Source organism: Coregonus lavaretus (genome assembly GCF_964263955.1).
Source record: "Coregonus lavaretus genome assembly, chromosome: 20".
Taxonomy (NCBI): domain Eukaryota; kingdom Metazoa; phylum Chordata; class Actinopteri; order Salmoniformes; family Salmonidae; genus Coregonus; species Coregonus lavaretus.
In genome coordinates this window covers 27818405-27841061 of record NC_140007.1, presented here as the reverse complement: position 1 = coordinate 27841061, position 22657 = coordinate 27818405, and the positions used below count along the sequence as shown (strand labels likewise).

The following is a 22657-nucleotide window of genomic DNA, read 5'->3' as shown; positions in this document are numbered from 1 at the left end:
GCTAGGACCCTCAGTGGCTAGGACAGCTAGCCTGTCTTCATTCAGTTTCAGTGCTGTATCTCGGCATGAGTTCGTCTCAGATGTCCGTCACTAAATATATACTCGCAAAGGTAAACTTATTAGAATCTTACTTTGTTAGGTTGTTCTAGCTTTGTCATTTAAGCAATCCATTAGCTAGCTAAGGTAGCTAGATACTGTATATCTGGCTAGCTACCTAACTAGCTTTAACAAGGATGGTAACTAGCTTTAGCAAGGGTGGTCAGGCAAAGTTCTGTTTTGGGTGACTAGCAACAGACCAAATTAGGCCTATCAAATGAACATTTGGGTAACTCAAAGATATACCTCTAAGCTATTATCCTGATAATCAAAATCAAGTTGCTAGAATGCATTGAGCATGCATACTGCTAAACTGCATCCAACTACTTCCCTAAACAGTATATGGTAGCTATGATTCTATTATCTTAATTCTCTGTTTCAGTGAGTGACATCAGTCTTCAAAGAATGGACCATAAGATTGACGACCCAAAGCTTGCTTTTGCTTACCTCCGTCCAGCCTGTGTGCTTCTGACTCGTGAGCCCACGGTGGGCAATGTGGAAACCCTGAGCACACACAGCTGAGGCATGTAAATGATGGAACACTGCAGCAAGTGCAGGACTATGTCCTTTTCCCTCTTCGCCCTCAAAATCCCTGGCCCCAAGCGGGGGATGGCTTGGTCCAGGCTGTGGCCGAGGCCATGGGCTACGTTCTGGAGAACACCTGTGTACGGAGCTGGGAGACGCTGAGGGATCTCCTTTCTGAGCTCTGCCTCTGCTCTCCCACGGACCCAGGGATGCCAGCACCCGCCTCAGAAGAGCTGAAAGCTGCAGTACTGAGATGCCTGGATGCTCTGCTGCATGCAGCCTACGGTGATGTGGTCTTCAAGCTGTTTGAGCCCACCATGCTGCCTGGCCTTGGGGCTGCTATCTCCCTGCTGCTTGCCCTGGGAGAGCAGGAGAAGTCCCGCACTGTGCAGTCGGCTACACTGAAATGCCTACAGGCCCTGACCCTCCAGTGTGACTGTTCTCTGGACCTTGTGTCAGTGGGTCAGGAAGAGAGGTGTCACCTAGGCAACACCGTGGCTTCTTTCTTACCTGGGATCACCATCGCTGTGAGCCGTGTGATCACTGGGGATATTAGGCATGGACATGCTGTTACTGTTAGGGCAATAAAGGTGTGGTTCAAGACAGTGGGACTGGTGATGGCTGACGACCAGCTACAGAACACCAGGGCTGGGGAGAGACAGCCTGGGAGCTGGGGAGATTAGGGGAGCTAGTAGTGCAGAGGACTCAGGACTGGGTGAGAAACACCTCTGGGAGGCTGGCCTTACTGTTAAAAAATATCATCTCCTGCACCTCAGCTCATCAGAACCTCTCAGACCACCTCCTGGCCAACTGTAACTCCTCCCTGAGTGAGTGTGTGGGCCCCCTCCTAAAGGCTCTGGTGGGGTCTGTGAATAACGAGGAGCCCACTGTGAGGGAGAGGTGTGAGGCTGCCCTGAGGGAGATGTCAGAGAGGAGTCAAAACTCAGATATTAACAACCAGGCCTTTACTGCCATATTGTCAGAGAACCTCCACTCCCTGGCCACCTCCCTGCTGCGCCTCATAAGGACGTCTGACGACCAGCGTAAGGTGTTTGGCCCTGATGCAGGTGTTGGAGTTGGACGTGATGGATGTCCGCATCGTGGAGAAGAGGAACTCCGCTCAGAGGAAACACTTCCTCTACTTCACAGACGAGAGGATCTTCTCCATTCTCAAGGAGATATGCAGGATGTTAGGTTACTATGGAAATGTGTATCTCCTAGTGGATCACTTTATGGATCTGTACAAGGAGTCGTCGGTCTACAGGAAGCAGGCTGCCATGGTGTTGAATGAGATGGTCACAGGGGCAGCGGGCATCAGGGGTGGCAGGGGGTACAGAGAGGCAGGGTGTGCCCAGTCAGGAGGACCTGAAAGCAGCAGTGGAGTCAATCATAGAGGAGTACATCAGCCTGAGCCACTGGCACCTGTCAACCCTTATTAGTGAGGGGCACAGGAGCAGCTAAATCAGTCTAGTCTCCATATCTAATGGGGTTGAAGGGAAAGGGAATCCCCTCCAGTTGGTCCAAGCAGTCCACAAGAGCTCCACAATCCATGAGGTGAACAGCAACATCTGGCAGATCTGCATCCTGTTGGAGGGGATAGGCTGCTTCGCCCAGGCCTTGGAGATGGACTTCCGTCTCATTCTGATGACATTACTATACCCGGTTCTGGAGAAGGCCGGGCATGAGACCCTGTTGATCAGCCAGGCAGCACTGGATGCCATGTGGGACATCAGCCAGGCCTGTGGCTACGCGTCCATAAAGGAGCTGATCAATGAGAACTCTGACTACCTGCTAAACGATGTGTCTCTGAACCTCCAGAGGTTGGGCGTCCACCCCCACGCCCCCAGGGTCCTCACCGTCATGTTCAGCCACTCAAACCCGAGCCTGCTGCCTCTGGTTGGGGACATCGTCCAGGACGTCATGCTGGCTCTGGACATAAGTTTCGACGAGACGTTCTGCACTGTGCTGCACTGACTTATGAAGGCTCTAGGTAAAGTTTCCACATCCACTTAAATGTTTTCCCTAGGTTATAACATTGCTATCACCACGTTATGGCATTCTTTTAAATAGGAGAACTCAGAGGAAATTGAAATACAGGACACAAAATGACAACCTTTAGCTATAACACAGCCTAAGTAACACGATCTTAATCATGTTTCTTTTTCTACCACAGCGAGATGGTTCCCCTATTGTGTTGGGGGAACCAGTGAGAATAAAGGAACCAAGAAGGCATGGCGTGAGCAGGACCAGCTGAATGTGTGGCAGTTTCTCCAGGACTACCACAAAGAAAGAGCTGGCAGAGGGCATTGGGGCAGAGGAGGAGGAGTGCACAGAGCACCCAGGTTAGTTAGGGGGCTCGCTTTCTGGCTGCCACACTATTCCCCTGGGAGATCATTTCTCACACTGATGCACAACATTAACGCAATGCTTGGTGAAGCTTCTTAGTACTACTGTGCCATGAATAAATTTCACTCATGCTGTTTTCCTCACAGCTGGGTCCCTAGTCATTGCACTGCTTTTTAGGCATCGGCAGATTTTGTGTGGTGTGCTGCTCACAGTTCAAGTCATGTTTCACAAATGTATTGAAAGCTGTTCTGCAGAAATCAGAATCCATCAGTGTTATGACTCGCTACGTTCCTTGCACTGCATTGAAGTGTTCTGTGGTTGTTATTTCAGAGATCCCACCTCCGATGGATTTTGAAGAAGACATGGAGGGTCCTGATGTGAAAGCTGAACTCCCAGCCCACCTCACCATAGCCAAAGATGTCATGGAACGCTGCATTCACCTGCTCTCCGACCTCAGACTCAAGGTACAGCTGTAGATTGTTTAGAACTCAAACATACAACTGGTTTTGCCGCCACATGTTGTTGTGTGTTTAGTGACACCAGAGCAGTTGGTCCCCCTGTCCCAGGCTGTGTAGATCTGACCCTGTGTGTGTTTGGTGTGTATTGCAGGTGCTGGATGTACTGGAGCTATGTGTCTGTGTACTGAGTGAGAAGGAGAATGAGCTGCTACCCATGGCTCACCGCTGCTGGCCTGCCCTCCTGCTCCGACTCACTGCTGATTGTCCTCCGATCCTTCAGGGTATCTATCTCACTACTTCCACCACTCTGACAATTAGTACACTACTATTTAACTCAGTTGAATAATTATAATTTCATAATTGTTTATATAATAAATAATTGATGACATCAATTTGAAAAAGTACACATAGGAATTAATTTATTTAATTAACGATTAGACTTTATGCTGTCATGAATGTATACATGATTCATCTAGAACAATTCTTTTTTATGTATTATGATGTATGTCTGTGTTTGCTCTCTAGGTACTGTGCACACTGGGGGAAACCTGCTGAGATTTCCTGAGGAAGAGGGTGTCCAAACTGACTGCCTCTCTGTCCAAACAGGCTCCAGTGAGTGCCAGGGCCGGCCCAGTTTACAGCCACGCCCTGGCCTACAAGCTGCAGCTGGCTGTGCTGCAGGGCCTGGGGGCTCTCTGCCTCCGCCTGGACCTAGGTAGGCCACCAACACCCTCGCACTTCTTTATTCTGGGTCACACTCGGCTCTGTTTTCATCATTTTATTGGGAATGTTAAAACTATATAGCTTTTTGGCCACTAGGTGTCAATCTTGCACTGTTTTGGAATTACAAAGTGTGTATCCTATAGACTGCATTGAATGGTGTATGTAAATGTCCCCAACCAAGCTCCCAGGGGAAAAATACATTGCTGCTGCATTAGTCAAGGGAGATGGAGACACACACAAGTCAGAGCCAACATGACACCCACTGGTTTTCAACAGTAGATCTGTTTGGATACACTTCAACTAGCTGAGTCGATTCATGGTCTTCCTTGGTGCTTGAAGATGCTGCCTCCTTCCCCATCAGCCCCAGAGGAATACAGCTGAGTAGGCTGAAGTTGACACACTGAGAGACCGAGGCTGCAGCAGCAGAAGCAGTACTAGAACACACTGGTAAACATCGGCTCCACCTCCAGAAAGGCAATTACTAGCCAGGCCACAGAGAAAGATAAATTCTTCCAATGTGATACGCTTTTAGCTTTATTTACCCTATAGAGAAACACCTGGGCTGGCCTCTCCCTCAGTATTTCGCTGTGTGTTTCCCGCTTGTTTCCACACAAGAGAAGGGATAGGTATACAGGATAAAATGAGTGCTGAAATAATCCCATTTATCTTTTGAAATATGCACAATGAGCAGGCTTGTTTTTCAGCTGTGTGGGTTGAATTGCCAAATAATCAAAGCGTCGCTACTGACCTCAAGTGAGACGCGTAAAGGCATATTTTGAAATGATGTTTGAATGGTGGCCCAGTTAGGAGCTTAGGGAATATGTGTCTGGGGGGGGGGGGGGTACTACAAAGTGATGAAGTTGCCATGACTATGAAAGGTACTGAGAGTGGGGAGTGGATGTGTGAAAACCAGAGATGGAGACAGGCTGCTGTGAAATTCCCAGGCCATTTCAGCAGTTTTCTCCTCCAAACAATCTCTCCATTACTTTTTTCCCCCCATTTTTTTTCTTCTTTCCCTCAGTTTTACTTCTGGTATATGTGGGGTATCTGTGTTGTATTTTTCAGGGGACTCAGACCTGGATGCTGTAACTGAAGCCTGCCTGCCCTACCACCCAAACTGCAAGAGGCCTGTCTCAGGTATATTTGTAAAGCAATAATACAGCTAGAAGTACAATATATTAAAAGGCCTTGACATACACTATATATACAAAAGTATGTGGACACCCCTTCAAATTTGTGGATGTGGTTATTTCAGCCACACCCGTTGCTGACAGCTGTATAAAATCGAGCACAGTCATGCAATCTCCATAGACAAACATTGGCAGTAGAATGGCCTTAATGAAGAGCTAAGTGACTTTCAACGTGGCACTGTCATAGGATGCCACCTTTCCAACAAGTTAGTTAGTCAAATTTCTGCCCTGCTAGAGCTGCCCCGATCAACTGTAAGTGCTGTTATTGTGAAGTGGAAATGTCTAGGAGCCACAACAGCTTAGCCACGAAGTAGTAGGCTACACAAGCTCACAGAACGGGACCGCCGAGTGCTGAAGCGCGTAGAGCGTAAAATTTTGGAATGAGGTGTTCGACAAACGGGTGTCCACATACTTTTGGTCATGTAGTGTATTTTAACACATCATACATTGTGGTTAAGCATGTGTAATTTATGACCTTTATCTATCAGCTTTCTATTATAATTTTATTAAGTTACATTTATCAATGTGCTATCGCTATTCTGTGCAGTGTCTTCCGGCACCTGATTGAGGTGGACCCTGATGCCTTCTGGTTGACTCTGAATGAGCTGTACTGTCCGTCCCTGCTCCTACACCCCACCCCACCCTGACCTGCAGCCTGTGGAGCTGAGTGGGTAGGGCCTTCACAGGCAACGTCCTGAAACACTTGGAGGACATTGGCTTACCTCTGGACACACAGCCAGCAGGGATCCAGATCCTGTGATCTGCACTGATGAACAGTACCCCATTCATCCACCCGACTGTCCCCAGGCAGAGGAAGGAACACTACACTGACGACGGCCACTGGAGAGCACAGCATGTCCTAGTCTTCCCCTGCCTCTTTTCAGGGACTGTGCCTTGCAGACATCATCCTATTGTTTAACAGTGACTTTGAAACACCAAAATGTTAAGATGATTCTGTGCAAGTGTTGGGTAAGGGTGTACATATTCCAATGTGCTCCCAAGGGATGGACTAAAGGCCAGTATTTTGAATGGTAAAGTAGTAATAATAGTCCTCTTTTTATTGTTTTTTATTATAAAAGATTTTTAAAAAATATCTGACCTTCGTTGCAACTGCTTAGCCTTTCATACAAGTAGATGTAGCAATCGATGTCATAGTTGACCTTCTCCACTGTAAATGGAATGGCAGAGCTTTCATCTTGCCTTCCATTCCAGCTTCAAATTCACATCTTGGTTCCCTTCCTCCTTTAATAACCAGACGTCATGGTCATTCCACACAAACCTCCCAGTGATTCACACAGAACAGATCTGCTACTTGCTGCACAAATGCCTGATTGAAAGTTGTAGCATGATTTTGAATACAAGTTGAACTCCCCTGAGGGTTGAAGTGTTGGTTACAGCCCTGGCTTGTTTGTCAGGTCTTGTTAAGACTGAGGGGTCTGGAATAATCTCTGACATCATAATGAATGTGCGTGCCGGGGAAATGGGAACAGGGTTGCCACATGTGTTTTGCGTTGGTGAGAGAGCGCTTTATCTCTGCCATACTTAGCTATTTATCCAACTGCCAACGCTGACAATAGCTTCATTACTCATCAGCCATGGAGGCCCTGCCTGGCAGCCCATAAAAACACAGCCAGGGATAGGATAATGCGATTTCCACCAAAACCAGGCTTGATAATGACATGCAGCAAGGCTTTTTATTCTGTTAATCATCAAATCATCTGACACAAGCATGGCTGACTAATTAGGCAGGCACTGCTTGGCACACCAATAGATAGATAATACAGTTCAGAGAAAAATACAGATTGTGTTGATTGCTGCTCAGGTTGCATGGGCGTGAGGAAGGAGACTGGTGAGAGAAAATGTATGACTGCTTATGAGTTAGCAGTGATGGAGTATTCTGGATTTTAATAATATGTTTTTACAATGGCAGCATACAGATCAGTGTGTGTTCGCATATACATTACAGTAAGGTCAGATGTTGACTTTTCATGATGAATGTAATACAAACATATTTTCGATCTATCATCAACGTCTCAAGGGCTTACATATTACAGGTACTAAATTATGAAAATATTCTGAAGGCAGATCACATTCAAGTCACAAATAGGTAAATAGGTTCATATACAATGTATTTAATTTGATAAAGGCATACATTTAGTGCGAGACCAACATCCTAGAAGAAATTCTAAAATTTACATCATTTTTACAATGATCTTTTACAAAACATCAAAGTAAAGTTTAGAGCAAGAAACAATCCCATTATCCATCAGGTCTTTCTCACAGCCACATTGTCTGTTGGGAAAGCACAAAACACCATAAACAGGTTTTACTTTATAAACATTGGTTTAGCTCTGGTTGGATGGAAATCATACTTCCATAGACAGAACAACTTTAGTGACCCACTGATATTTCCCCATAGAACCTCCCTCTGGACTTATCACGGAGACACAGCGAATGAACTGCTCAGAAAACAAACCCAAATGAATAAAGCAACAAGTAACGCTTCCAGCTTATACGTCCTCTTAGATCACATGTGTCAAACTCATTCCACGGAGGGCCGAGTGTCTGCGGGTTTTTGCTCCTGCCTTGTACTTGATTGATGAATTAAGGTCAGTAATTAGTAAATAACTCCCCTCACCTGGTTGTCTAGGTCTTAATTTACAGGAAAAACCAAAAACCAGCAGACACTAGGCCCTCCATGGAATGAGTTTGACACCCCTGTCTTAGATGATTGAAAACGATTGTAAGAAAACATGTTGAACATGCACTTTTTATCATTATATACAGTAACATGTACAGTGTGGACAATCTAGAGCAGGGATGGGCAACTGGCAGATCGAACCCAAAACAATTTATTTATTTTTAGGAACTCATTCGGGGGCTCAATTGACTGTTGAGAGTTAGAATAGTAGAATACACAAGGTGCAATTTCGAAATTTGGTTGTGCATCAGCAGTTTTTATCTTATGTCAGTCATTGAAAGTCACTCAATTAACTAAACTAAACAGCAATCTAAACTTGTAGTAATCATGGTCCCCCATCGATTGTTTAAAGTCACTCACTCAGATATCATATTAACGAGGCATAAGTCAGGTCAAAATGAGTATAATTGCAGGTAATGTGTTATAAAATGGCTAAGTCTTCTCTACGCCCCATGGCAAAATGTGTACAATTGCAGGAAATTAACTTTAAAACAAACAAAAAATTATCTCCATTGTCAATAGGGGGGACGCTAAAATGTTTTGCTCGCAAGGTGGGGGGCCACCCAACAAAATTTTGCTTAGGGCGAAAACGCTAGGGCCGGCTCTGACTGCACATGTACAAGTGAGGGAAAAAAGTATTTGATCCCCTGCTGATTTTGTACATTTGCCCACTGACAAAGAAATGATCAGTCTATAATTTTAATGGTAGGTTTATTTGAACAGTGAGAGACAGAATAACAACAAAAAAATCCAGAAAAACGCATGTCAAAAATGTTATAAATTGATTTGCATTTTAATGAGGGAAATAAGTATTTGACCCCCTCTCAATCAGAAAGATTTCTGGCTCGCAGGTGTCTTTTATACAGGTAACGAGCTGAGATTAGGAGCACACTCTTAAAGGGAGTGCTCCTAATCTCAGTTTGTTACCTGTATAAAAGACATCTGTACACAGAAGCACTCAATCAATCAGATTCCAAACTCTCCACCATGGCCAAGACCAAAGACCTCTCCAAGGATGTCAGGGACAAGATTGTATACCTACACAAGGCTGGAATGGGCTACAAGACCATCGCCAAGCAGCTTCGTGAGAAGGTGACAACAGTTGGTGCGATTATTCGCAAATGGAAGAAACACAAAATAACTGTCAATCTCCCTCGGCCTAGGGCTCCATGCAAGATCTCACCTCGTGGAGTTGCAATGATCATGAGAACGGTGAGGAATCAGCCCAGAACTACACGGGAGGATCTTGTCAATGATCGCAAGGCAGCTGGGACCATAGTCACCAAGAACACAATTGGTAACACACTACGCCGCAAAGGACTGAAATCCTGCAGCGCCCGCAAGGTCCCCCTGCTCAAGAAAGCACATATATAGGCCCGTCTGAAGTTTGCCAATGAACATCTGAATGATTCAGAGGAGAACTGGGTGAAAGTGTTGTGGTCAGGTGAGACCAAAATCGAGCTCTTTGGCATCAACTCAACTCGCCGTGTTTGGAGGAGGAGGAATGCTGCCTATGACCCCAAGAACACCACCCCCACTGTCAAACATGGAGGTGGAAACATTATGCTTTGGGGGTGTTTTTCTGCTAAGGGGACAGGACAACTTCACTGCATCAAAGGGACGATGGACGGCGCCATGTACCGTCAAATCTTGGGTAAGAACCTCCTTCCCTCAGCCAGGGCATTGGAAATGGGTCGTGGATGGGTATTCCAGCATGACAATGACCCAAAACACATGGCCAAGGCAACAAAGGAGTGGCTCAAGAAGAAGCACATTAAGGTCCTGGAGTGGCCTAGCCAGTCTCCAGACCTTAATCCCATAGAAAATCTGTGGAGGGAGCTGAAGGTTCGAGTTGCCAAACGTCAGCCTCGAAACCTTAATGACTTGGAGAAGATCTGCAAAGAGGAGTGGGACAAAATCCCTCCTGAGATGTGTGCAAACCTGGTGGCCAACTACAAGAAATGTCTGACCTCTGTGATTAAAAAGCAATACATTTTTGACATGCGTTTTTCTGGATTTTGTTGTTGTTATTCTGTCTCTCACTGTTCAAATAAACCTACCATTAAAATGATAGACTGATCATGTCTTTGTCAGTGGGCAAACGTACAAAATCAGCAGGGGATCAAATACTTTTTTCCCTCACTGTAGGTATGGATGTGGGTGCACAGACCCGTGAGCCACTGTGGCCCCTCATGATGAGTTCAGATTTTTTGGGGCCCCCATCCCCATCAATGTTGCCCATCCCTGATCTAGAGGGTTGTGGTAAAGAGAAGGGGTGGGAGAGGGTTTGGCCTGGGAGAGGACTTGGGATGTTTTTGATGGGACAGTGTGAGGGCAGAGGGCAGAGATATAGGACTGAGGTGGCACTGAGATATAGTCCCTTTGGTGTCTGGAGCAGGGGTAGGGGTGGGTGAGCAATCAACTGGGATGGATCAGAGGTCTGCGTACACTGCGCTGCGGCCCTCCGGGACTGGAACTACCCACCTGGGGTGTGGGGCTGAGGCCAGACCGAAAAAGGCAGAGGAGGCTATGGGTGAGCTGTGAGGTGTAGAGGACAGCTGTCAGTGCAGTCAGTAGCGCTGTCAGCCTCAGCAGACCTCTTCCTCAGCTCCCTGCCAGTGCCTGTTGGTTTGTGGTTGCTGTGGTGGGCTGCTGGCGAGTGCTTGCCATGCTCCGGCTGGTGCCCGCTGCTCGCCAGGCCCTTGGTGTCCTGGGGTTGGAAGTTGTCCCCATGGTGGCGCAGCTTTGGGTTCTGGTTTCTGTCTGACTCCACCTGCAGGTAGGCCCTCACCTTGTGGTGGCGGGCGTAGCTGTCAGTGTCGCTGAAGTCGATCACGCGGCACTCGTACGTGCCCTCATCAGACGGCTTCACGCAAGACAGACGCAGCTTGTGGGAGATGTTGCTCCCGGCAACCTTCACCACCTGCAAAACATTCCAACAAAATGATGTTTCATTGGTCAACATCCAAGAGTTAAATTATACATTTTGGTCCATGACTGTATACCCTATCTATCAGATCCTTACAAACAAAAACTATAAATCATCCCATCATGATATCTCAACCCTAATTTCTCCTTCAGATCTGAAAATGCTCAGTGTCTGTATTTGTTGTTACTCAATTTGCTCAAAAAACAATAACTTCCTTGTGCACCCCCCCCTTCTCTGTCCCACCATCCGTGGGTGTGGGTGAGCCAGGCTGGCAGCCGTCTCTGTAATGAGATGCTGGCTGCGTCACCACAGTGCAACACTTACAGAGCAGCTGCCCCTCCTCCCCAACCCCTGTATGCTGGCAGCCCCACCGAGCCCAGTCAGGAGTCCTGCCACCGGGCCCCCGCGGTCAATAAAGCTGTCTGGCAACCAAACAGATTGCGTGGGCATGTGAGGAGGCACACACACACACCACATGTACACACACACTCAGTACAATGTCCTATCACATAGGCGCCAGTCCCTTTGTTTCCATGTTGCAGAGAGCTGTTCCATTTGCTCACTTGAACAAATGAGGAGATGCTGTGCCCCTGCATGCATGCTGTACATACAGAACATGCCTTTACTGGGTAAGGATGTAATAGTTCAGTGGCTTATAAAATGCTGTGAAAAATATATCTTAGATCTTAGATAACACAAAGTGATCACATGCTGTGGGAATGTCATTGGTTGTGACGCATCAGGATATAAATCCAGTTGTCTTTATTAGCTTCCTCCCACACAGGTAGTGCACCCAAGGCTAATGAGTTGTCTGTAGCTGTCTATCTCTATTATCAGCCCAGAGTCCTCTAAGCTTATAGAGAAAATCACACAATCACATTCAACCTTTAGACCAATAATACAGACCAAAATACTATTTTAGGACTATAGTTAGTAGGCCTGCATGGTTTAGTATAATCTCATAACATCAATAGAACATGAAGATAGTTAAACTCTGAGGCCATATACAAGGTGCCAGAAAGCTGATTGGTGTTTTCAGTCTGGTTGATGCCATTAGCTATACTTGTGGGGAAACAAGAAAGGCTGGTATGCATCCATGTGTGCTGAAACCGATGTCTCTGGGCTGGAATCCACGGCACCGTTTTACCGGCTGAGCGATGGCCCAGTGGCATCCTCCTCCACACCACAGCTGGTGGTTTCATTATGGTTAGTCAGCAGCAGCTAGCTAGTCAATGGGGAAATGAACCAGGGAGGAAACATCAGATCAGAGATAGGCTTCATCTTTTCCTGGAGACGAGGGAGTAGAGGGAGAACCTGGTTTATACTCCTTCACCCACAGCAAGCTGAATAGCCGCTGTGCGAGCATAGAACTAGCTGTTAACAAATCATTTTCCTCAGTTAGCCTGGTGGCAACAACAAACTACGCCGTGCCAGATGAGCTATCAAAAGCACTGTTGACTCCCTGATCATTCTTCAGCAGGGAGCACAGTCTCGTTTTTTTTATTAAGACAGCAGATCGTACTTGTAAAGACAGCAGTTGTAAAGTTAGGCGCATTCATGCTTTACTGAGAGAAGAAAAGAAGACCTTGCACCATCTTACTGCACTGCAACCTCATTCTTTTTATAGATCTGAAACACACAACTGTAGCAGAAGCAAGTGTACTGACATTCAGCTTCCACAGCTTCCAAGAAATGGCAATATCTATTGCATATGTTTTTTTATTTTGTTTTATTTATTTATTTTGTTTTTTTTAGGGGGTAGATCAGCTTTAATATTGCAGATAGATTGTGGCTTCCATCAATGTAATTGTTTGCATCATTTCCAATATATATATATATATATATATATATATATATATATATATATATATATATACACACATTTTCCCCGAACCCTACCACTTATTGCATAGGTTTGGTAATGAGGCCTCTATTGGACACTAAATTACCAACAAGACAAATACAAAAGTGTAAAAGATGCCAGACAGGCAGGAGATATAACATATAATGCAGTAAAGACTCACACTTATTTTGGTAGCATCCTTTGACATCTCATCCTGGGGTACAACCTGTAATAAAAATATTTCAAAGAATGAGAAACATTAGACATACTTTTATTTTTATAAAATGTTCCCCATTGCGTAAAAATGCCTTACATCAATGATGAGTCCACTTCCAGGGAATTTGATCAGAGCAGAACATAGGTAATGGGCCTAGTAATACCTACTTTACAGGTAATTGCATCAAAGAGGTACAGCTGGACTCAAAATTACATAAACCCAGTGTTCCTCTGTGCATAGTCTGCATACGGTAAGTGGAGAATCACCACTCTATTCAGAGGAATAGATCTAGAGGTGAAACCTGTGTTTCCCCCCAAGGTACCCATCTCTACATTCTTAGTATAACACACATTTGTAATATGAATTTGAAACCAAAAATAGTATGCAATACATTTCAACCTGAGAGGAACCAATATATTATCCTGTAGGCATGGTTCATCCAGGAAAAGAGTGTAGGCCTGACTACATTACAACACAGCCTGTACAGTATTCTAGGCCAGTAGCACCACCTGGCCCACGCTCCAGCAAGGGAGGCATGGTGTCCTCCAGGGGTACACAGCCAGTCCTCCAGGGGTACTTCATGAATAATAACTCTGAGTGAGGTGAGAGGAAGTTTCTTTACATTTCTCCATTTTCCAATTAAAAAGCGTCGAAAGACAGCAGGAGGCCTGGAAAACTTTCCATCCTTATTGAAAACCTGCTCTGCATTGCCCAGCTCAGGTAGTCCTCCTGATAAAATATTTCAAATCAAATCAAATTTTATTGGCCACATGCGCCGAATACAACAGGTGTAGACATTACAGTGAAATGCTTACTTACAGCCCTTAACCAACAGTGCATTTATTTTTAATAAAAAAGTCAAATAAAACAACAAAAAAGTGTTGAGAAAAAAATAACAGAAGTAAAATAAAATAACAGTAGGGAGGCTATATATACAGGGGGGTACCGGTGCAGAGTCAATGTGCGGGAGCACCGGCTAGTTGAGGTAGTTGAAGTAATATGTACATGTGGGTAGAGATAAAGTGACTATGCTCAGTCCTCTTTTTTTTCCTGTAGTCCACAATCATCTCCTTTGTCTTGGTCACGTTGAGGGAGAGGTTGTTATCCTGGCACCACACGGCCAGGTCTCTGACCTCCTCCCTATAGGCTGTCTCATCGTTGTCGGTGATCAGGCCTACCACTGTTGTGTTCCTCAGCCTCCTCTTCTGTTCCTGTGCCTCCGGGGCACCTGGGGAACCTGCTGCTATTTATGCCTACTGCAGTGACTCATGTGTGGTTTGTTACCTGCTGCTCACCTCACTCAGTTTAGCCCTGTGTACTATATTAGTTGGTCCTAATTCTGACCTGTATACTGTAGCTGTGCCTCGATGGCAAACTCTAAAGATTGGGACTGAGGAAAGGAGTTTGTGTGCATAGCCTACAGTACTTACTGTATGCTAATGCTTTGCTATTTACATTGCTTTTTGCAATGAGGGTGAATAGGAAGACTCTGTTCCCCACCTATCCATCCTCTGCCTCATCCCTGTGATCACTGATCACAGAACACCTCCTCAGCAATATTCTATCAGCAGTGACAGAGAGCGAGCAGTCTAGCTACCTGATTGGTGGCCCAGGGCTGTTTCTCTGTCCAGTCTCTGTGGTTCCTGATGTACCACCACTGGATCTCCAGGGAGTAGGAGGGGCCTGCCCCCCGGAAAGAGCACGCCATCTCCACGTCCTGACCACTCTGTGCTGTGATGTCATGGGGGACCTCTGTGAACACAGCTGTATGGAGAAAAAAGCAAAGTTAACAGTTGGCTATGAAAAAGATAACCCAGTCCTCTCTGAAGACAATATGAGTGGTGTTTGCACTTACTGCAGTTCATTTACAGTGATGATAATACACTGTGATTGTAAATAGTCTCTAATAGAATGTTGAGTTAACCCTAGTAACAGTGTGCATAAAGAAATTGTATTTCCGTGCTATAGGCCTTCTGCAAATACAACACTCTTTTAGGAACACAATCCAAAAATACTTGTATTTCTAAGCAACTATGAGGAATATAATCAAAATCCTCATTAACTAGTTAAAACATTTCCATTTTGATTAATCTCATTGTGCTCACCTGGCTTGCTATTTAGTTAACGTAATTATTCAATGTTTATAATAAAAAGTGTTGTTGTTAATATTACCACGCTGCCTCTATACTAAAGAAGGCATTACTGCCAAAACAGCTCCCCTGTTGCTGTTAAAGAAGCAAAACTAATGTTTTTGTTTTTCAGTAAAAAAATATATCCTGAAGCTTTGAACTACAACAGAGAGCTTTGGTAGATTTTCAAAAGTAGTTCTGATGAGCAATGTCACAACTGATTAGTGCAGCCTTGCTGAAGGGCTGGCAAACTAAAGAGGATTGGGTGTATCGCTCTCCAGCTTAAAACCACACTCAATCGGTGATGGAGGACTAGTGCTTACTAAACCAACGCTCAGAAAATAGTTGTGAATGTGTTCACAAACACACAGTGTAAATATGCAGTGCAATAATAATACAGTTTACCTAGCCTGTCATAATAATATAATTTAAAAATTCAGCTGAGAGCAGCAATGAATGGGGTTCACAGGATGACAGAAAGGACAGAAGATCAGTTGGATAACAAAGCAAGCACTCTATCATGTAGAAACTATCTTCATTTATGTGCAATCAGTAAAAGCTTTACCATGTTTATCTCTCAATACACAAGGATGACGCAAGTGAAGTTTAGTCTAGTGTTCTAGGTTGGTTTGAATGCAGCAGGTAATCATTCTTAAAGTCATCACTTAATGTATTGAGTTGATATACTGATAAAAAATATAAGTGCAACATGTAAAGTGTTGGTCCCATGTTCCATGAGCTGAAATAAAAGAACCCCGACATTTTCCATATGCACAAAGATATTATTTATTCCAATTTTGTGCACAAATTTGTTTACATCCCTGTTAGTGAACATTTCTCCATTGCCAAGATAATCCATCCACCTGACAGGTGTGGCATATCAAGAAGCGGATTAAACAGCATGATCATTACCCAGGTGCACCTTGTGCTGAGGACTACAGCTCAGTGTTCAACACCATAGTGCCCTCGAAGCTCATCACTAAGCTAAGGACCCTGGGACTAAACACCTCCCTCTGCAACTGGATCCTGGACTTCCTGACGGGCCACCCCCAGGTGGTAAGGGTAGGTAACAACACATCTGCTACGCTGATCCTCAACACAGGGGCCCGTGCTCAGTCCCCTCCTGTACTCCCTGTTCACCCATGACTGCATGCCAGGCACGACTCCAACACCATCATTAAGGTTGCTGACGACACAACAGTGGTAGGCCTGATCACCGACAACAATGAGACAGCCTATAGGGAGGAGGTCAGATATCTGGCCGTGTGGTGACAGGATAACAACCTATCCTTCAACATGATCAAGACAAAGGAGATGATTGTGGACTACAGGAAAAAAAAAAGGACTGAGCACGCCCCCATTCTCATCGACGGGGCTGTAGTGGAACAGGTTGAGAGCTTCAAGTTCCTTGGTGTCCACATCACCAACAAACTATCATTGTCCAGTTGTGAAGAGGGCACGACAAAGCCTATTCCCCCTCAGGAGACTGAAAAGATTTGGCATGGGTCCTCAGATCCTCAAAAAGTTATTCAGCTGCACCATCGAGAGCATCCTGACTGGTTGCATCACCGCCTGGTATGGCAACTGCTCGGCTTTTGACCGCAAGGCACTACAGAGGGTAGTGCGTACGGCCCAGTACCTCACTGGAGCCAAGCTTCCTGCCATCCAGGACCTCTATACCAGGCAGTGTCAGAAGAAGGCCCTAAAAATTATCAAAGACTCCAGCCACCCTAGTCATTGACTGTTCTCTCTATTACCGCACGGCAAGTGGTACCGGAGCACCAAGTCTAGGTCCAAAAGGCTTCTTAACAGCTTCTACCCACAAGCCATTAGACTCCTGAACAGCTAATCATGGCTACCCAGACTATTTGCATTGCCCCCCCACCCCACCCCACCCCATCCCCCTCTTTTACGCTGCTGCTACTCTGTTGATTATTTATGCATAGTCACTTTAACTCTACCCACATGTACAGTGCCTTGCGAAAGTATTCAACCCCCTTGGCATTATTCCTATTTTGTTGCCTTACAACCTGGAATTAAAAATTGATTTTTGGTGGGTTTGTATCATTTGATTTACACAACATGCCTACCACAAAAAAACAGAAAACTTCAGCGTGCATAACTATTCACCCCTCCCAGAGTCAATACTTTGTAGAGCCACCTTTTGCAGCAATTACAGCTGCAAGTCTCTTGGGGTATGTCTCTATAAGCTTGGCACATCTAGCCACTGGGATTTTTGCCCATTCTTCAAGGCAAAACTGCTCCAGCTCCTTCAAGTTGGATGGGTTCCGCTGGTGTACAGCAATCTTTAAGTCATACCACAGATTCTCCATTCCAAGACATTTAAATGTTTCCCCTTAAACCACTCGAGTGTTGCTTTAGCAGTATGCATAGGGTCATTGTCCTGCTGGAAGGTGAACCTCCGTCCCAGTCTCAAATCTCTGGAAGACTGACGCAGGTTTCCCTCAAGAATTTCCCTGTATTTAGCGCCATCCATCATTCCTTCAATTCTGACCAGTTTCCCAGTCCCTGCCGATGAAAAACATCCCCACAGCAAGATGATGCCACCACCAGGCTTCACTGTGGGGATAGTGTTCTCGGGGTGAGGAGAGGTGTTGGGTTTGCGCCAGACATAGCGTTTACCTTGATGGCCAAAAAGCTCAATTTTAGTCTCATCTGACCAGAGTACCTTCTTCCATATGTTTGGGGAGTCTCCCACATGCCTTTTGGCGAACACCAAACGTGTTTGCTTATTTTTTTCTCTAAGCAATGGCGTTCTTCTGGCCACTCTTCTATAAAGCCCAGTTCTGTGGAGTGTACGGCTTAAAGTGGTCCTATGGACAGATACTCCAATCTCCGCTGTGGAGCTTTGCAGCTCCTTCAGGGTTATCTTTGGTGTCTTTGTTGCCTCTCTGATTAATGCCCTCCTTGCCTGGTCCGTGAGTTTTGGTGGGTGGCCCTCTCTTGGCAGGTTTGTTACATGTTCCTTCCATTTTTTAATAATGGATTTAATGTTGCTCCGTGGGATGTTCAAAGTTTCAGATATTTCTTTATAACCCAACCATGATCTGTACTTCTCCACAACTTTGTCCCTGACCTGTTTGGAGAGCTCCTTGGTCTTCATGGTGCCACTTGCTTGGTGGTGCCCCTTGCTTAGTGGTGTTGCAGACTCTGGGGCCTTTCAGAACAGGTGTATATATACTGAGATCATGTGACAGATCATGTGACACTTAGATTGCACACAGGTGGACTTTATTTAACTAATTATGAACGTACGGACTTCTGAAGGTAATTGGTTGCACCAGATCTTATTTAGGGGCTTTTTAGCAAAGGGGGTGAATACATACAGTTGAAGTCGAAAGTTTATATACACCTTAGCCAAATACATTTAAACTCAGTTTTTCACAATTCCTGACATTTAATCCTAGTACAAATTCCCTGTCTTAGGTCAGTTAGGATCACCACTTTATTTTAAGAATGTGAAATGTCAGAATAATAGTAGAGAGAATTATTTATTTCAGCTTTTATTTCTTTCATCACATTCCCAGTGGGTCAGAAGTTTACATACATAGTATTTGGTAGCATTGTCTTTAAATTGTTTAACTTGGGTCAAACGTTTCGGGTAGCCTTCCACAAGCTTCCCACAATAAGTTGGGTGAATTTTGGCCCATTCCTCCTGACAGAGCTGGTGTAACTGAATCAGGTTTGTAGGCCTCCTTGCTCGCACACGCTTTTTTCAGTTCTGCCCACAAATGTTCTATAGGATTGAGGTCAGGGCTTTGTGATGGCCACTCCAATACCTTGACTTTGTTGTCCTTAAGCCATTTTGCCACAATTTTGGAAGTATGCTTGGGGTGATTGTCCATTTGGAAGACCCATTTGCGACCAAGCTTTAACTTCCTGACTGATGTCTTGAGATGTTGCTTCAATATATCCACATAATGTTCCTTCCTCATGATGCCATCTATTTTGTGAAGTGCACCAGTCCCTCCTGCAGCAAAGCACCCCTACAGCATGATGCTGCCACCCCCGTGCTTCACGGTTGGGATGGTGTTCTTCGGCTTGCAAGCCTACCCCCTTTTTCCTCCAAACATAACGATGGTCATTATGGCCAAACAGTTCTATTTTTGTTTCATCAGACCAGAGGACATTTCTCCAAAAAGTACGATCTTTGTCCCCATGTGCAGTTGCAAACCGTAGTCTGGCTTTTTTATGGCGGATTTGGAGCAGTGGCTTCTTCCTTGCTGAGCGGCCTTTCAGGTTATGTCAATATAGTACTTGTTTTACTGTGGATATAGATACTTTTGTACCTGTTTCCTCCAGCATCTTCACAAGGTCCTTTGCTGTTGTTCTGGGATTGATTTGCACTTTTTGCACCAAAGTACGTTCATCTCTAGGAGACAGAATGCGTCTCCTTCCTGAGCGGTATGACGACTGCGTGGTCCCATGGTGTTTATACTTGCGTACTATTATTTGTACAGATGAACGTGGTACCTTCAGGCATTTGGAAATTGCTCCCAAGGATGAACCAGACTTGTGGAGGTCTACAATTTTTTTCTGCGGTCTTGGCTGATTTCTTTTCATTTTCCCAAAGAGGCACTGAGTTTGAAGGTAGGCCTTGAAATACATCCACAGGTACACCTCCAATTTAATCAAATTATGTCAATTAGCCTATCAGAAGCTTCTAAAGCCATGACATCGTTTTCTGGAATTTTCCAAGCTGTTTAAAGGCACAGTCAACTTTGTGTATGTAAACTTCTGACCCACTGGAATTGTGATACAGTGAATTTAAAGTGAAATAATCTGTCTGTAAACAATTGTTAGAAAAATGATTTGTGTCATGCACATAGTAGATGTTCTAACTGACTTGCCAAAACTATAGTTTGTTAACAAGAAATTTGTGGAGTGGTTGAAAAACTAGTTTTAATGTCGCTAACCGAAGTGTATGTAAACTTCCAACTTCAACTGTATGTTATTTTTTTTATTTCACTTCACCAATTTGGACTATTTTGTGTATGTCCATTACATGACATCCAAATTAAAATCAATTTAAATTGCAGGTTGTAATGCTACAAAATAGGAAAAAACGCCAAGGGGGATGAATACTTTTGCAAGGCACTGTAGCTCCGTCTATGAATTTGAGAGTGGTTACATTTCTCCAGGCAGCTTTTTACCAAAACAGAGGTGGGGTGACCACTTTGTTATTGTTTCAATTAAGGATTTTAGCATTAACCAATCCCTTAACTTTTCTCAAACTAAGTTAAGAGATGTACCATGGGCCTACATACCGAATTTGGTGTTATTTGGACATACGGTTAATTAGAATATGTTTTTCAAAGGTTTTCAAAAATGTCCTAGATGGAGGAAAATCCTGACAGACCTTATGAGCAAATTTGTTCACCATGAGGAAAGACACTTGCACAGAAAGTTTCAAGTCTTTAGGTCAAACACCGACTTACAGTCATGCATGCATACATTTTACGCATTGGTGGCCCGGGAATGTAAGCTGGCATTAAATGTTTACTCTTGTCCATGTGGAAATCAGCTAACCTACTGTATGTCAAAAGAGTGTAGCACATTCTGAAGTAAGAACATCCTCCGTTTCCCACTGTAATTCACATGGAAGTGGAGCTAGATTTGGGCCTCATTCCAGACACCTGCCTGGGTGGGAGGAGAGCGGGGAAGCTGCCTGGGCTGAGCTGGCTCCTCTCCATGTATAACACGGGCTGAAATCCCCAACATGGGTAAACTAGCTTTAGCAGAATGAAGACATCAGTTCTTCTGATCCCAGCACATCTGCCTATTAACTGGGCCCAAATCCTCTTAAACACTCTCTTAAACACATTTTTAATTTGCTGCTAATCCCATTCATGATGACGGAGGCTCAGAGGAAGTAACCACACAACCCCACTGGTGTACTGCTGCTCACACTGTTTGAACAGTCAGCATGGCAAACCATTGTGTTCTAGGAGTAACCTCCAAAAAGTCACACAGACCTCAGGTGGGTAGCACAATATCAAATTCTAGCAATGCCTAAAAAAGTACACTTTCAAAGGGAATTTATATACAGTAGCTAACCATTTACCACAGGGAAGTGCTGGAACATAATTGGTGCTTCCTAGTAAACACTACCCCCAAAAACCACATCAACCTTGAGTATTCAACTGGCTGGAAAATGAGAGACAGAACTGCATTCAATGTGAGACACAGAGAGCTGGAGCTGGCCATTGTGCTGAAAGTCCAGTGCTGCTGCCAGCGTATTGTTAGCTCCCATGTGGTAGGCCTATTCAATCTCCACTAGGATACCGGAGAACATTGCATAGAGGCAATAAACAAATTCCCTTTCTTCTTCAAATTTCTATATACCTTTCTTTGTAATCCACCGCTCCCACGTCTGAGTTTAATAGCCTCTGTAAATATCTGTGAGAACACAATGTCTCCCACTCCGGAGAGCTACAAGCCCTCAGTCATATCTCCCTTGTAAATTGATCAAATCCCTTTGTATTTTCCATTTGCCAGACACAAAACACACTTTGCATTGATTCGGCATTACATGGTGGGAAGTGGAGAAGCAGCAGCCTAAGGGCTCTATTCAATCAGATCCGCTTTAGCCAACATCCGCATAGCGGTTGTTTTGGCGGTGTTGGTGGTGGAACTTTGTTAGAGTCCACAAGCGGCTCCTGGTATTATACCTAAAGCGGACGTTGCCATGAAGAGAAATCCCATGCATTAAGAGTCGCATTACGAGTCGCATTAAGAGAAATCCCATGCAGCCTTGTTTACAAGTTCAAACACTGGAATGTGAGATGTATTCTACACTTCAATTAGGCTGATAGAAATCCTCATTATTTAGTTTAATGATTTTCAATTTGAGCCTCATTATTTCCATATAGCCTACACTTTCTCATTCTGAACTTCTAACACGAGTGGGACGGGTGTGGCTTTGTGACAATGATCAAGAGCAGCTGCTCACTGATTTGACAGCTCCAACACAGTTATACCTCAAACACCGCCCAAAACTTCAGCTATGCGGGTGTCGGCTATCGCCGGTTAACGCTTGATCTGATTCAATATAGGCCTAAAGCTTTCTTGTATTCAAAGCAGTGATGTAAATTGTCATTAAATGGATAGGCTCTCTGTAGTGGTTGTTGATCATGTTTCTTTATGATTTAGTATGAATCAGGATGACACATTTATATTACTTGATGCCAAATATGGGTTTAGAGGGGAAATGTGTGAATGATTAACAATACATTTATTTAATAGAATATATTTATTTGATCAAAGCCTACATGACTACATTGATTTGGAAACAATGCTAATTCAAAGATGGCCTGTGTAATCATTAACACCCTATCTGCACATCTTAATTAGAGGCCTCAATGGACTTTGGAAGTTGGATCTGAAGTGCCTGGAGGCATCATTATGTTCAAAATAAAACAGAGTAATAGAATTAGAAAATCACTACAATAATTGCTGGAAAAACTGCAATAGAAAGAC

The 22657-nt window shown here is 44.5% G+C and overlaps 1 protein-coding gene and 1 pseudogene across 2 annotated transcripts in view; one reads left to right on the top strand and one right to left on the bottom strand.

Moving 5' to 3' along the window:
• The first annotated feature begins 26 nt into the window (after positions 1–26).
• On the top strand, positions 27–6431 carry LOC311147333 (TELO2-interacting protein 1 homolog; annotated as a pseudogene). Its single transcript, XR_014615635.1, has 8 exons — positions 27–110; positions 479–2611; positions 2795–2963; positions 3298–3431; positions 3577–3706; positions 3951–4140; positions 5214–5285; positions 5886–6431. The product of XR_014615635.1 is annotated as a TELO2-interacting protein 1 homolog (transcript).
• Positions 6432–10566: 4135 nt separating this feature from the next.
• The window catches only part of LOC311147681 (V-set and transmembrane domain-containing protein 2-like protein), a gene marked incomplete at both ends in the record, with an annotated part of 32402 nt that continues 20311 nt past the window's right edge, over positions 10567–22657 (bottom strand). The window contains 3 exons of the mRNA XM_084184436.1: positions 10567–10962; positions 12993–13037; positions 14626–14792. Coding sequence (XP_084040562.1) covers positions 10567–10962; positions 12993–13037; positions 14626–14792 — 608 coding nt within the window. The remainder of the gene's footprint in view (positions 10963–12992; positions 13038–14625; positions 14793–22657) is intronic.